The 12988-nt window shown below is 39.6% G+C and overlaps 1 protein-coding gene across 1 annotated transcript in view; it reads right to left on the reverse strand.

Moving 5' to 3' along the window:
- Nucleotides 1-12988, reverse strand: part of EBF2 (EBF transcription factor 2) — a 263628-nt gene that overhangs the window by 234626 nt on the left and 16014 nt on the right. Inside the window, exon 6 of the mRNA XM_032228748.1 lies at nt 6346-6414. Coding sequence (XP_032084639.1) covers nt 6346-6414 — 69 coding nt within the window. The remainder of the gene's footprint in view (nt 1-6345; nt 6415-12988) is intronic.

Genomic DNA, 12988 nt, shown 5'->3' on the forward strand with positions numbered 1-12988 from the left:
AGCTTCCTAGTCACTGGGCCACTGTGTCCCCACGTCATAACCCCCAGGTTATGAGTAGCAACCTATAAATATACAGAATCGAAGTACAGTGGTCCCCATTTTCTGAATGGTGAAGTTAAATTCTTTTCAAAGAATGAAAAGTTTGCTAGCACTTACTTTGGATAACTTATTTCAGTGCCACAGGATTAATGAGAGTCTTACATTTTTCAGTTGGGAATAAATCTCCTTGAAATGACTTATTTTTGAAAAGGCATACGGTTATGTTACAAACCATCTGGAAATGTTGTCCATTGCATCCAATGCAAAAAATATAAAATGCTCACCAGAATTATAATTGTGGTGGCCTTGGCTTTTGAGAAGAAACACTTGCTGATTAAAAAAGAGAGAGAGATGAACGGAAGGGCTCCAACTGCATCCCTGGAATGGCGGATGCTACAGAAACATTTTGTGCTGCGGAGGAATTTCTGGATGGTGTTCAAGGGGAGACATGTTGAGAAGATGAATCTGAGTATTCCCACCAGATATTCTCACTAAACCGCTCCCTGGCCAACTTTTATAAAACTGGGAAAAGGAAAGAGGAACCAGCCTATCTCAAGCAATGCTCACTAATTCATAGTACTGGATGACCCTTACTAGGTGGGCTTCATCAAATGCCAGGGTTGAAGAAGGGTGGGACCAATTAGAGGAAACGGGAGGAGGCTAGATATGAACATAATCTCTATTATATTTAAATACCAGTGTTGGCTTAAAAAAATAACTTCTAGTGGAATATACCACCACTTAAAACGGGCATAACACATTTTAAAACATCAGAGTCATCTAATCCAGTGGTCTCCAACCTTGGCAACTTTAAGACTTGTGGACTTCAACTCACAGAATTCCTCAGCCAGCAAAGGAATTCTGGGAGTTGAAGTCCACAAGTCTTAAAGTTGCCAAGGTTGGAGACCCTTGATCTAATCCTTTCTAAAAAATTGTGCTCCCTCTGAAGAAGAGGCTTCAGTTTTTCTACTTCAAATTTTGCTTGGTATTTCTGAGCTTATTTGAAAGTTGAATATGGCTGAGGGCAGTGATGGGATTCAGCCAGTTCTCACCTATTCAGGAGAACCGGTTGTGAACTTTCTAAGCAGTTCGGCGAACCGGTTGTTGGAAGAAATCTCCTTTTGTTTCCTTCCACTTTACAGGGTTAATCCTGTAAGGAAGGCAGGAAGGAAACATTCTGATGTTGTTTCTAGTCTCATCTTTATTGCCCTGCTTACAGAAACTGCCTCTCTGATTAACCCTTATTACATTGTCACAGCTAAGGCGAAGCGCCCCTCGACGTGAATGACGTTGAGTTGGCCACACCCACCCAGTCACATGACCACCGAGCCACGCCTACCCAGCTGGTTATTAGAGCAGAGAACCGGTTGTTAAATTATTTGAATCCTATCACTGGCTGAGGGGGTGTGATGACCATCTTTAAGAATGTTTCTCAGTTTCAGAGCTTTTAAGATGGGTGGACTTCAACTCCCAGAATTCCCCTGCTAGCATTTATTACAAATTAAAATGTAGTTATCCTTCAGCTTTCCTACCATTCCTTTCTTCAAAGAATACGTTTATTTCCTTTTTTTATTCATGGGGGGGGGGGAAGAAGAAAAAAGCAAAAAAGCAAAATTAAAGCAACCCAAAAACCCCACAAGAAATATATTTTAACCAGTGCTTAAAGAATTCATTAAACCTTGACCACACTATGCAATATTTATTATCATCTTTTACATTAGCCAAAACCAGAAAGCCAACTTTTATCTGTGATCCAGTCTACAATTTTCTATCATTTGGCTTTAAAAAAATCCATAGGTCTCCGTATAGTGAAAAAGTTCAGATTCAGAAGTATATCAATATCCTCTAACTGTAAAACCAAAGCAGTCTTATGGATTTCCATCCAACCTGGAACACCTAATAGAACAAGGCAACATTATATGGAAAAGACTCCACTAATATAGTTTACACTTCCAACATAACGACTTTGATAAACCGCCTTTTAAAAATATTCCCTAGTGCATTTTGTAGACATGAAACGGCTTTCGTTCAGTCAAACTCCTCTTAAGATCATAAGAAATACACTTAATAATTTAAAGTCTCTTTGCATCACTGACTAGAATTCTACAAGATTCAAAAATAATTAAAATAATTAATGTCTCTATCAAATAAAATAAAATGCAAACATAAAATTATAACTAGATCATTGAGGCAATAAAAGGAGGTCCAGCTTTATGGATACTACAGCAGAATTTAGCCACATTCAAGGAAACAGAATTATACTTGTCTCATCACAGGAAGTGTACATAAAATATATCTGAATTCTCTGAATGTCTTGCCAAATAGGAAGTCATAAAGTGGACACTTATGTCCTTATAGAAAAAACAAGGAATGAACTAGCAATTGACTGGTTCCTTCTTCACAAGGGCACAATCTTCGCTCGTAAAGGTTTTTTTTAATATTTGCCCTTGAGAACAGCTGTTAGGAGGATATTGAAAAGAGCTAATGTTAGTGCTCCTTAGAATTCAGGGAGAGCTGCTTGCTTTAAGTGTCTTGCAGCATAAAATAAGGGGCATTGCATCACCATTCAAGAACACAATGTGGGGTAGATCAGGGGTCACAACCTTTTGGACCTCGGGGACCACTAAATTCATAATTTTAAATTTTAAAATCCTGCGGACCACTAATATGATTTTTTAAAGCAATAAATAGTATTTAGTGCAATATAAAAAATGCAAATAATTTTTCTGCAGACCACCAAAATTTGCTTATGGTTCACCAGTTGGTGACCGCTGGGGTAGATTGACCCAATTAGACTTCCAATTATCTAGACAAGTATCATACTGCTTGTATGGAGTAACAGGCAGAGGTGGTATTCAGCCGGGTCAGACCAGCTCACTCAAACCGATAGCGGAAACAGGAAGTCAGCCATGCTGGGAAGGTCTCTGCAAAAGGAGGGAGATAGCCACAGAGGGCAGACAGGAAGTTGGCCATGCTGGGAAAGTCACTGACATAGGAAAAGGGATAGACAGAAAGTTCTTTCCATCTGAAACAAGGGGTCACGTGGTAAGTCACATGATTTGTTTGGGACTGGTCCTTTTTAGTAGTTGTCACACCTACCAGAACTAATGAACATTGTATACAGAGGTACCATTGTACGTAATTTTTGTGGCTTTTGGGCTTGAAGGCACTTGGAAAAACTCATGCTTTGTTGTATTGCCTGATCAACACCCCCACCCCGGGCATGTATTTTAAATGCTAAGATCTTTATTAAGAACTTCATTTTAATGTAATCTCAAGTGCTTTCTTAAGGAAAAAAGAAGGGGGCTAGGATACTCCAGCCGCTGCTTGTGATTGAAGCTCTACATCATCTGCATGCAATAAGATCACAATGTGTTTATTAGCTACTTTAGTCAGGGGTGATGCTCCAAATTACTTATTTTGGCCACAAGAGGGGTTATGTGCAAATGGAAAAACGTGGGAGGCTAAATGTCTTACTCTTCTTTAATTTGGAATTTCTTTAATATAGTGGCTTTCCGTGCTACAACAGACTTTTACTCTGAAGCTCCCATGGAGTCTGAACATTAACAGGATTAACTAGCTATCTTTTGTAGCATGCATGAATTTACCCATGACTTTAGTCTGAAAATGAGAGCAAGTGTAGCACTGGAGTCAATCAATGTGGGACATAATACCAAACCTGGCTCATTTAAATATTGTGTTCTAACATTGGAATATAAGGACGTGGTCTAAGTAAGGCGGCGCAACTCTAAAACCTGCCTATTTATTTGCCAAAATATACCCTGAACTGACCCAATCAGACAATTTATTATATAAGTGCTTGGCATAAAGCTGACTTCTTTTGCTTAAGAAGTTGCTAAACTGGTAATTAGCAGGCAACTCTTGATTGCTTTTACCCATCATCGTGATGATATTTCATTATTTATAAAGGACTAGTGAGGCTCCGTTATTGTTAAAATCTGCTGTCCTCTCAACCTTTCAATTTAAAAAAGAAATGAATAGGTCAACTGTTTTATAGTCTGATTTAGGCCACCCAGAGCTACTTTTTCATGAGATGGGTGGCCATATAAATTTTATGAATCAATAAATAAACTTGGGATTATCTAAGGTAAGAATCTCCAACCTTGGCAACTTTAAAACTTGTGGACTTCAACTCCCAGAGTTCCTCAGCCAGCAAAGCTTATGGCTCTAGATCCCTGATGGCAAACCTGTGGCATGCGTGCCAGAGGTGGCACGCAGAGCCCTCTCTGTGTGCACATGTGTAGTCGCCAGCTGCTCTTCCAGGTTCCGTCATGCGGATGTGCACCAGACAGCTGGTCCGGTGGACATTCACACGGTGGCCAGCTGCTCTCTTCTGGGTTCTGGCGCACACATATGTGCTGGAATGCGGAAGACAGTAGCTGGCCAGTCCGCATGCACACCCCGGAATCTGGAAGTGCTGGCTACATGTGCATCAGTGGTGGATTGCAGGCAGTACACCCTGATACGGATGTACCGAAGCCTGCCCGGAGCACCGGGTACCGCTCTGGTAGGGTGCTCCAAAGGGCCCTCCCACCTGCCTGCGCACCTTACCTGTCTTTAAAGTCTTCAGCGTTTCCATGCACATGCACAGCTCATACAGTGCCTGCACAACACTCTGCTGAGCAGCTGGAGCATCGCGGAGGCTCTCAGAGGTATCTCTGGATGACAAGATGCATGGGCACGCTGCTATTGGTTGGAACAGGATCTGGAACCCACCACTGGTGTGCATGCACACTTGCCAGCTGCTGTCTTCCAGGTTCTGGCACTCCGGCGCTTGCACACGCCAGTTTCAGTACTTGGTGCCAAAAAGATTAACTATCACTACTCTAGATTATGAAAGAATTCTGGGACTTGAAGTCCACAAGTCTTAAAGTTGCCTAGGTTGGAGACCTCCAATCTAAGGCCCCCTCCAAGGCTCATAATCCAGGAGTTGCATGTGAATCTAAGACATCTGGGCCAAACTGTGAGTTGAAGAGGACTTTTCATTTAATATCACGCAATTTAAAAATCTTAAGTCAATCTAAATTTCTCCCACAATATTATGACAATGACTATTTCAGACAAGCCAGGTTCATATTCATGAACAAGTCTGCAAATAGAATATATTGGGTAATTGTTTGAAATTTGAACAAAACTGCAAACACAAAAATATTTATGCTAAATGAAACATACATTAAGATATGTGCAAACTTTTTCTTCCGTGCACGTTTCAAGCAAGTATGAAAATAGAAGAAAGGAAGCTCGCAAATGAACACATAAATTTAGAAAGAAATCAAATCTCATCTTAGACTGAATTTCTGAGCCTCTCCATCAGTTCTCCAGCTGATGATACATTTTCCTGCCCTCTGGAAAACAAATGCATGGTTTATACAAAACTATGGTATTGGTCAGTTGTTTTCCTTTATATGCTGCTTTTGATCATGGATGAAATTTCAGAGGAAACTTTCTCCAAATCATTTATAGAAGATTTTTCTCTAGACATCTCCTCCAAACGTACACCATTTTCTACAAAGCTTTTGAAAAGAGAATTACGAACACCAACGGTTCATATGCATTTCTTCTGCTTGTGCTACACTATTCCATTCTTAAACCAGTGGTAGATTTCTTCTACATCCCGAGTGTTCATTCAAGCACAGCTGCATGCACAATTTGGGACTTCAATAGTTTTGGATTTTTCTTACCTGCCATGCTTGCTCAAGTAAGAGCAAAACGTGAAAAAGCATTCTCTGTTTCTATCTTAGAACTGCATTTTCCCAGTGCAGAAAAGTTACTCTGGTTTCGAGTACCAACAAATGTGAATATGCAAAAACGTGTTTATGCAAAACTCTATTATAGCTCTAAGTATTGAGGATTTCAAACTTGGCTAACGAATTTTCCGCAAGAACATGACTGCAACTTCGTTATTGAACAATACAGCACATTTGAAATAGCAGGACTATTGTATTCTGATAGACAATTTCCTCTGGATACCGTCTTTCATTTAATGGAGAACATTTGTATACTTTCAAGAAAGAAACATTTTGGCAAGATTAAACAGGCAACTGGGAGAATCTTACATAGCAACCAGACCAATGGCAACCTCAGCAATAATATGCAGATGTTCCTGTAAAGAAAGTCCAGGCACTTCGAGAACACTTTGCAAAACTATGGCATTGCACTGGCATTAACAGTATTTTACATACACTATCAAGATGGTTTAATTTGTCCAGTTGCGAAGGATACAACAGGTAGGATTTTTTGATGGCTTTCTTTTTTTAAAAAAAGAGTTGAAGTTGTGTCTCCTACCTATCAATGATCACGGGATCTGAGGGAGTCTCGTTACGGTTTCCGCAGCTCTTCTTTTCACAGCAACGGCTGAGGAGGAAATAGCACAAAAGGAAAAGAATTCAGTAATTATAACATATAGGGCTACATAATTGTTTTGGAGGGATTTAAACTCACTCACCTTAATTTAAGAAAGGGCATTGGGTGCTTCATGCTAATGATTTTTTTTTACTGATAAAAGTGAAAACCACAATAACTGGGGAGTGTCACTGATACTAGGCTTCTGCTAAAGAACAGCTTCAACTCTGCTTCCTAGCCATCCACATTGGTGGCGCTAAAGCAGGGGTGTCAAACTCAAATTTCATTGAGGACCACATTAGGGTTGTGGTTGACCTTGGATGTGTGGGTGTAGCTGACTGGGCTTGGCCAACCTGATGCCACTCACTCTTCGCACTAGGTAGACTGGGCCAAAGCGACATGGGCCAGCCCCTTACATTTTCCAGGATGGCCCCACAGCCAGCTCTGACCACATTGTGGGCTGGATCTGGCCCGTGGGCCTTGTGACACCCCTGTGCTAAAGAATTAACAGAGAAGGCTCCGATCTTCAGCAAAGTGAGATTATTGCTGAAGGAGAAGAATTTAACGTAGGCATTTGCATGCCAAACCCCAAGAAATTAAATATTAAATACGTGGATTGTAACCCCAAATGTTTACATTTTAATGTGCTACTGCATATTCTGAATTTGGACCATACGTTAAATTATAAATTAATCACTGCTAGTTAGATTCATGTAGTACAGTGAGGCTTAAAGAAAAGTTAAAGCTACCCAACTTAACGTATTGGGTGAATGCAACCTCTAAGCCTGGGAATACAGATACCTCTCTTAGAGCATGCCAACTCCTACCACAACTGAATTTTTAATTTTTCTTTAGTAAAAAAAAGGTGCAAGAATACCTCAGAATCCTTAGTATTCCTAATAACCCTCCTTAGAAATTTAAAGCATAGTCATTGAAACTCTTTAATGTACATGACCATGAACAGGAGGAGGAGGAGCTGGGACAGTCAGTAGTAACATGAATGGGTCATTGCCAAAACATGTAGCATTGTGGGAAATTGAGGGCAGGTGATTGGTTATACCTCTCAAATCAGCTCTTTTATATAAATGGGCAATCTTTCCAGAAATGTAACTGACAGTAGGAATAACCCTGAGGAACAGGAGGAAGAGACACAACCAAGACAATGTCAGATACAATAAATCTGAGTCTGGGGCAGAAACATAATTTAAGAAGCATCTCAGACCTGACCTTCCTTAGTTATTATCATAAAGATATACCATGTTTCCCTGAAAATAAGGCAGGGTCATATTTTCTTTTGACCGCCCCGAAATAAGTATAACCCTTATTTTCGGGGAAGTCTTATTCTTTTTGAGGTGCAGGAGGCAGCGAACGTGGCCACCCAATGGCTGCTGCTGTGTTGCAATATTTTCAGGAAGGGCTTATTTTTGGGGAAGACTTATTTTAGCACATACGCTCAAAAGCCCGGTTAGGGAGGTCTTATTTTCGGGAAAACAGGGTAGGTGGTGAGAAGCATATTCAGACTTGTAAATTTCTGTTATTGTAACCTTCCAATAAAAGTGGTATTAAGTTGTATCTCTGGTTTCCTGGTCTAGTGTTTCACGAAGCACTGAAAAGCTTGTTAGAGGAGTCAAAACAGGTTTGCCATATTCTAAATGGACCTAGCAATCAGAAATGGTTAGGGATTCCAACTATCATTAAACATGTGCATGTATAAATAATTACCATAATTTACAGTACTCAATATTATAATGGGAACAATGTTCACCAGATGGCCTATGGGACAGTTCAGCCTTCTGCTTGGACATAATGAGTGATGGTCAACCTAAGCCTATTCCACCGTCTTATCTTATGGCTCTAGATTATGAAAAGCAACTTGAACAGGGCAGACTAAATTATAATCCATGTCTTACAAAATTACAATGGCTGGGTACGCAAATCCTGCATTGCCAGGGATTGAAATATTAGAATGCAAAACATAGTTTAGGTTCCTTCCAAATGAAGCAAACAAAATGTTAAAAAGTTATCGTATTTATGTAGTTACTTACCAAGTACATCTAAATTATATGAAAGTAACCAAAATATATTTACAATTTCCAAGGCATGTCACAACTTTTGAGCACCCCTGTTTGGAAATTGAAAGTAAGGTAAAGGTTCCCCCACACATGTGTCCTAATTGTTCCTGGCTCTAGGGGGTGGTGCTCATCTCCGTTTCAAAGCCGAAGAGCCAGCGCTGTTCGAAGACGTCTCCGTGGTCATGTGACCGACATGACTAAACGCCAAAGGTGCATTGAGCGCTGTAGGTATAGGCTCCATACCTGTAGAGAATGGGCTCCAGCATGAGTCTGAAAGCTCGGAAGACAAAAACTCTGATCCCATTGACCAACCCAGATTGAATCCTAGGATTCATGATCCTGGGATACGTATATTCACCTTCATTGGTGAGTATGGATGAGATTCAATTTAATTTTCTTTCTTAATCCTTGTCCAATTAAAGCCTTGCATTGGCATAGCTTGGCCATATTGTATGGAAAGCTGTTTGTTTACATTTTTTGACTGCCCATCTTCTCACAGAGTTATCAGCCTCATATGATCTGTGTCTGAGCTTTGTGGTACATGATGTCTCCTCTCATAAGGACATAAATGATGCTTTGATGCCAGGCTATTAGGGATTGCCCTAGTAGTGCAAGAAAAATTGCAAAAAGCCCATCATGAAATTCTGGAGACCCTTAGCCAGCTACTCTTAGCAATGAATTAGCCATGAATCCATACATCTTTCTAAGCTTCAGACCGGGCTGCACGCATTGAGCTAAGGCATAATCTAGTTTGCTTCTCTTAGGTTTGTTGTGTTGTTGTGTTGTGTTGCGTTGTGTTGTGTTGGCTGGCCATTATGGAGCATGGCTAAACAAAGCACTGCTACCTTCAAAGGTGCAATTTGTCCTTTGGAAAACATAAGTTATGGCTAAATATTAACCTCATTCTGTTCATATTTTGTTAGTAAATCATGGTTGATACAAATTCATATGTTTGTGAATGTATGAATCCAGCTCATTTCTAAGGTTAGCTGCTGTATGTTGCAGGCTTGGGGAGGGAAACGCAGATTCCAAATGAAGATTTAATGGACATCTTCGTTGGACCAACCTCTATCTGGATTATGAACCTCACATCAGCCTTTTGCTTTATTAAAACAAATATTAATAAATACCTGGTGGGTTTTTTGTTTTTTTTTTGGTAATACTATGTTTTATACACATGCCCAGGATTACCCAAAGTATAATGTGATGAACCAGGATGTCCCAGAAATCTCGAAGAAAGTTTTACATCTTTCCCCCTTCCGGGGAGGGGGGGGGAAGGTTTTAAAATTCAGCTTTCAACTAAAAAAAAAAATCTGTCTCTAATTTCAAACCGAAATAAGCCCCCAGCATGGTGGCCTTTGTTTTGTTTTCTTCTCCTCAACTCCTCCCTGGCATTGCATAACAAAAGTGTCTAAATTCACACCATCTGGCCAATAAAGACCTAAAGCTCGCTGGCTGACTGACTCAGCCGAGCCTGTCTGCTGCTGTCTAGTCTCAGCCTCGTGGCGAAAGTCACAGCTGTGGGTCTCACTTGCGCTCAATGCAACTCTGTTATTAGCCAGCTGTAGGCCTCGAGACTACTTCTGTTCACATTATAATACCTTTTCACCCCACCCCCCCTCCCCACCCCCAAGCATCAAGGGCAGAGAGGCTTCTGGCAACAGCTGAACGAAGCACCGTTTGCATCTTGCAAATACTTGGCAATCAAAGGGGAAAGGATTATTCCAGGAGAGATGCCTTATTTTTATTTATATCCATCTGACCAACCAAGGGTTCGCACCCATATTCTGCTCCGTGAAGAAAGCATTGCTGCCCGATGCACCTCTGCCGTCTCCATGCCACCTAGTTTTGTTCAGATGAGAGTTTCATCAGAATCAGTGGGACTTCAGAGAGCATGGACTGACTTAAGAGGCAGCCATCAATAACGCAAACAGCTCGGCTCCACCACAGAAATGCTAAACAAGAACGCTAATTATTGTGAAACAGAGATTTTCCTTTTTCTACCAGTGACACATCACTGCATCTGCATAAATATTTAGACAACATTCTTCCTAGGCTCGCATCTGTCACCCGGAGAAAGATGTTCGGATTCTGGATACACTTGTCTGCATCCAAGCAGAACAGTCTCACTGTACTATATGTCAAATCAAAAAGATGTTTATTTTCCAAGGAAGGTGGATGAGAACAGTCTGTCATTCCAAGACAATGGGCATCCGCTTTTAGCGGCAAGGGTGGTACGTTAAATTTTGATATACTGTTATACTAATGCAGACTAAACTATCAGCTTTAAAAATTGATGCACCGCTGAAATCTGCCCATAGCAAAATCCGATTGTGATGCCAAAAAATAATGTGAAGATAAATTTCACTTCGAAGGTTTTTTTAACATAAGTCCAAAGCTAAGATATGTGGGGTTTTTTTAAAATGAACAAATTAATAATTATGAATACTATCCAAGTAAGGTGATTTCAAACAAAGTTGTCTTATTAATTCTACTAAGTTTTTGTATCTCCTGAAAAGAATATCATGTTTCTTAGCTGACTTATAAACCAAGATACCTTCTAGCTTACAAAAAATATTTTATAATTATAAAGTTAAAGTATTATACTAGCTAGCTTTAAACACAGGTTTATCTGGACAAAGAGAAGACCAAAACAAATAGTGGGAATAGCATTTGTGCAGCCTGTCACGTCACACAATCATAAATCTCTGAAGGGAAAATGTCCGCATCAGTTTGGTATTATTCTAAGAAAAATAATGCTTTCTTAATTTTCTTCCCTCCTTGTTTTCTAATCATCCAATAAAATTATGCTTATGTTGCACTGTTCCTTGGGAAAAACATCTCTGTTTCTAAAACTGGGCCAACTTTCTCAAGAAGTCAACAAGTAAAATGCAAAATATGAATATTGTGTCTAAAGAGGGCACAAATTAATTGCTAATTTCATAGAGCTAAATCTTGAACCCATGAAGTATCGTATTTACCACCGCATAAAGGAACTAATGTTTCCAGCCAACAGCTGCATTTTATTTCATTTAGTTTCCAGATAGAATCATTCAAAATAGTTATGCCTCCTTTTTCGGCTAATTTCTTTCTGTTTCCCCTCCTTTTTTTCAGTTCTGGAGGGGAATATAAAAAAAATAGGTTTGTTTAAGTCTAGCAAAGTCTTAACTTAAGTCAGGGTTGACTCAGCCTTCCATCCTTCCGAGGTGGGTAAAATGAGGACCCAGATTGTTGGGGGCAATATGCTGACTCTCTGTAAACCGCTTAGAGAGGCCTGAAAGGCCTATGAAGCGGTATATAAGTCTACTGCTATTGCTATTAACAAACTTTCTTTTGTTTGCTACTTCTTAAAAAACAAAACAGTAAATTAAGCTCAGTGAAAATGATTTAAAGAAGGGTTTAACTCTCCAGTGGGATTTGACACCTAGTTATATAGCAGCAATTAAATATGATTAGGAGATCTAAGAAAGGTTGGACCTGATTACTGCCTGGATGGGAGAAATCTCAAAGTTAAGTAAGTTATACTGGGAGGAAGTTGGAAAACAATATTCTGAAAAGAGTATATAGAAACCTAGGGTCCTTGGTGCTCACTGAGCTTGATTGTTTTCTTGAAAACATTTCATTACCCAAACTAGGTAACACCATCTCAAGCATTGATAATGTTACCTAGTTTGGTAATGAAATGTCTGCAAGAAAACAACCAAGCTCAGAGAGCACCAAGAACCTTTCATTTCAACCCTGAGCTACAAATATTCTCCTTTATTGGTATATAGAAACCTACTTAAATATCTCCCTCAAGAAGTTGAATTCATTTCAAAGGACAACTAACATTTTCACTGGCATCCATTTTGTGTGTTTCTTCTTCTGTTATCATTACACTAATTTAAAACAGACGATTTAAGCATGCTTGAGAATTAATTCTATTGAATTTACATAGGAGTAGATTGTGAGCACTGAAAATATAGATAAGCTAATGAGGTAAGAAATAATTTCCCCCAAATTGTCATTCATTTTGGTTGAAGTTTGGATAGTGGACAGCTAAGGGCGAGAACTTGTTCTCTCTGCTTCTAGCCAACTAGAAATCTTCATCTTAATAGTCAATTGTTAAACTTGTAGCTCTCCTTTTCAATAACAATAGTGCCCTGGGACACTGACAACAAAATACAGATAAAACAAGAGCAACCATTACATAGCTTTAAAATTCTAATTGTGCTACATACAAACACACACACAAAATCAATCAATAAGAAAAATCATGTTACTGTGATTTCATTGACAAATCCAGGAAAGGATACACTAGCTTTAACTGCAAATACATTCCCGCCCATCATCAAACCTGAACCTTCAGATTCAGAGCAAAATCCCCAGAATAGCCAACTGAAAACTTCAGTCTTCAAAGGAAACATCATGCCATCCACTGCAGCTTGAATTCCCTATTCTCTCAGCAACCTTTTGATTGACAAAAGGCACCACTGTTTTGTCTGGATTAAATTTCCATTTGCTTGTCCTCAACT

Source organism: Thamnophis elegans, chromosome 13 (genome assembly GCF_009769535.1).
Source record: "Thamnophis elegans isolate rThaEle1 chromosome 13, rThaEle1.pri, whole genome shotgun sequence".
NCBI lineage: Eukaryota > Metazoa > Chordata > Lepidosauria > Squamata > Colubridae > Thamnophis > Thamnophis elegans.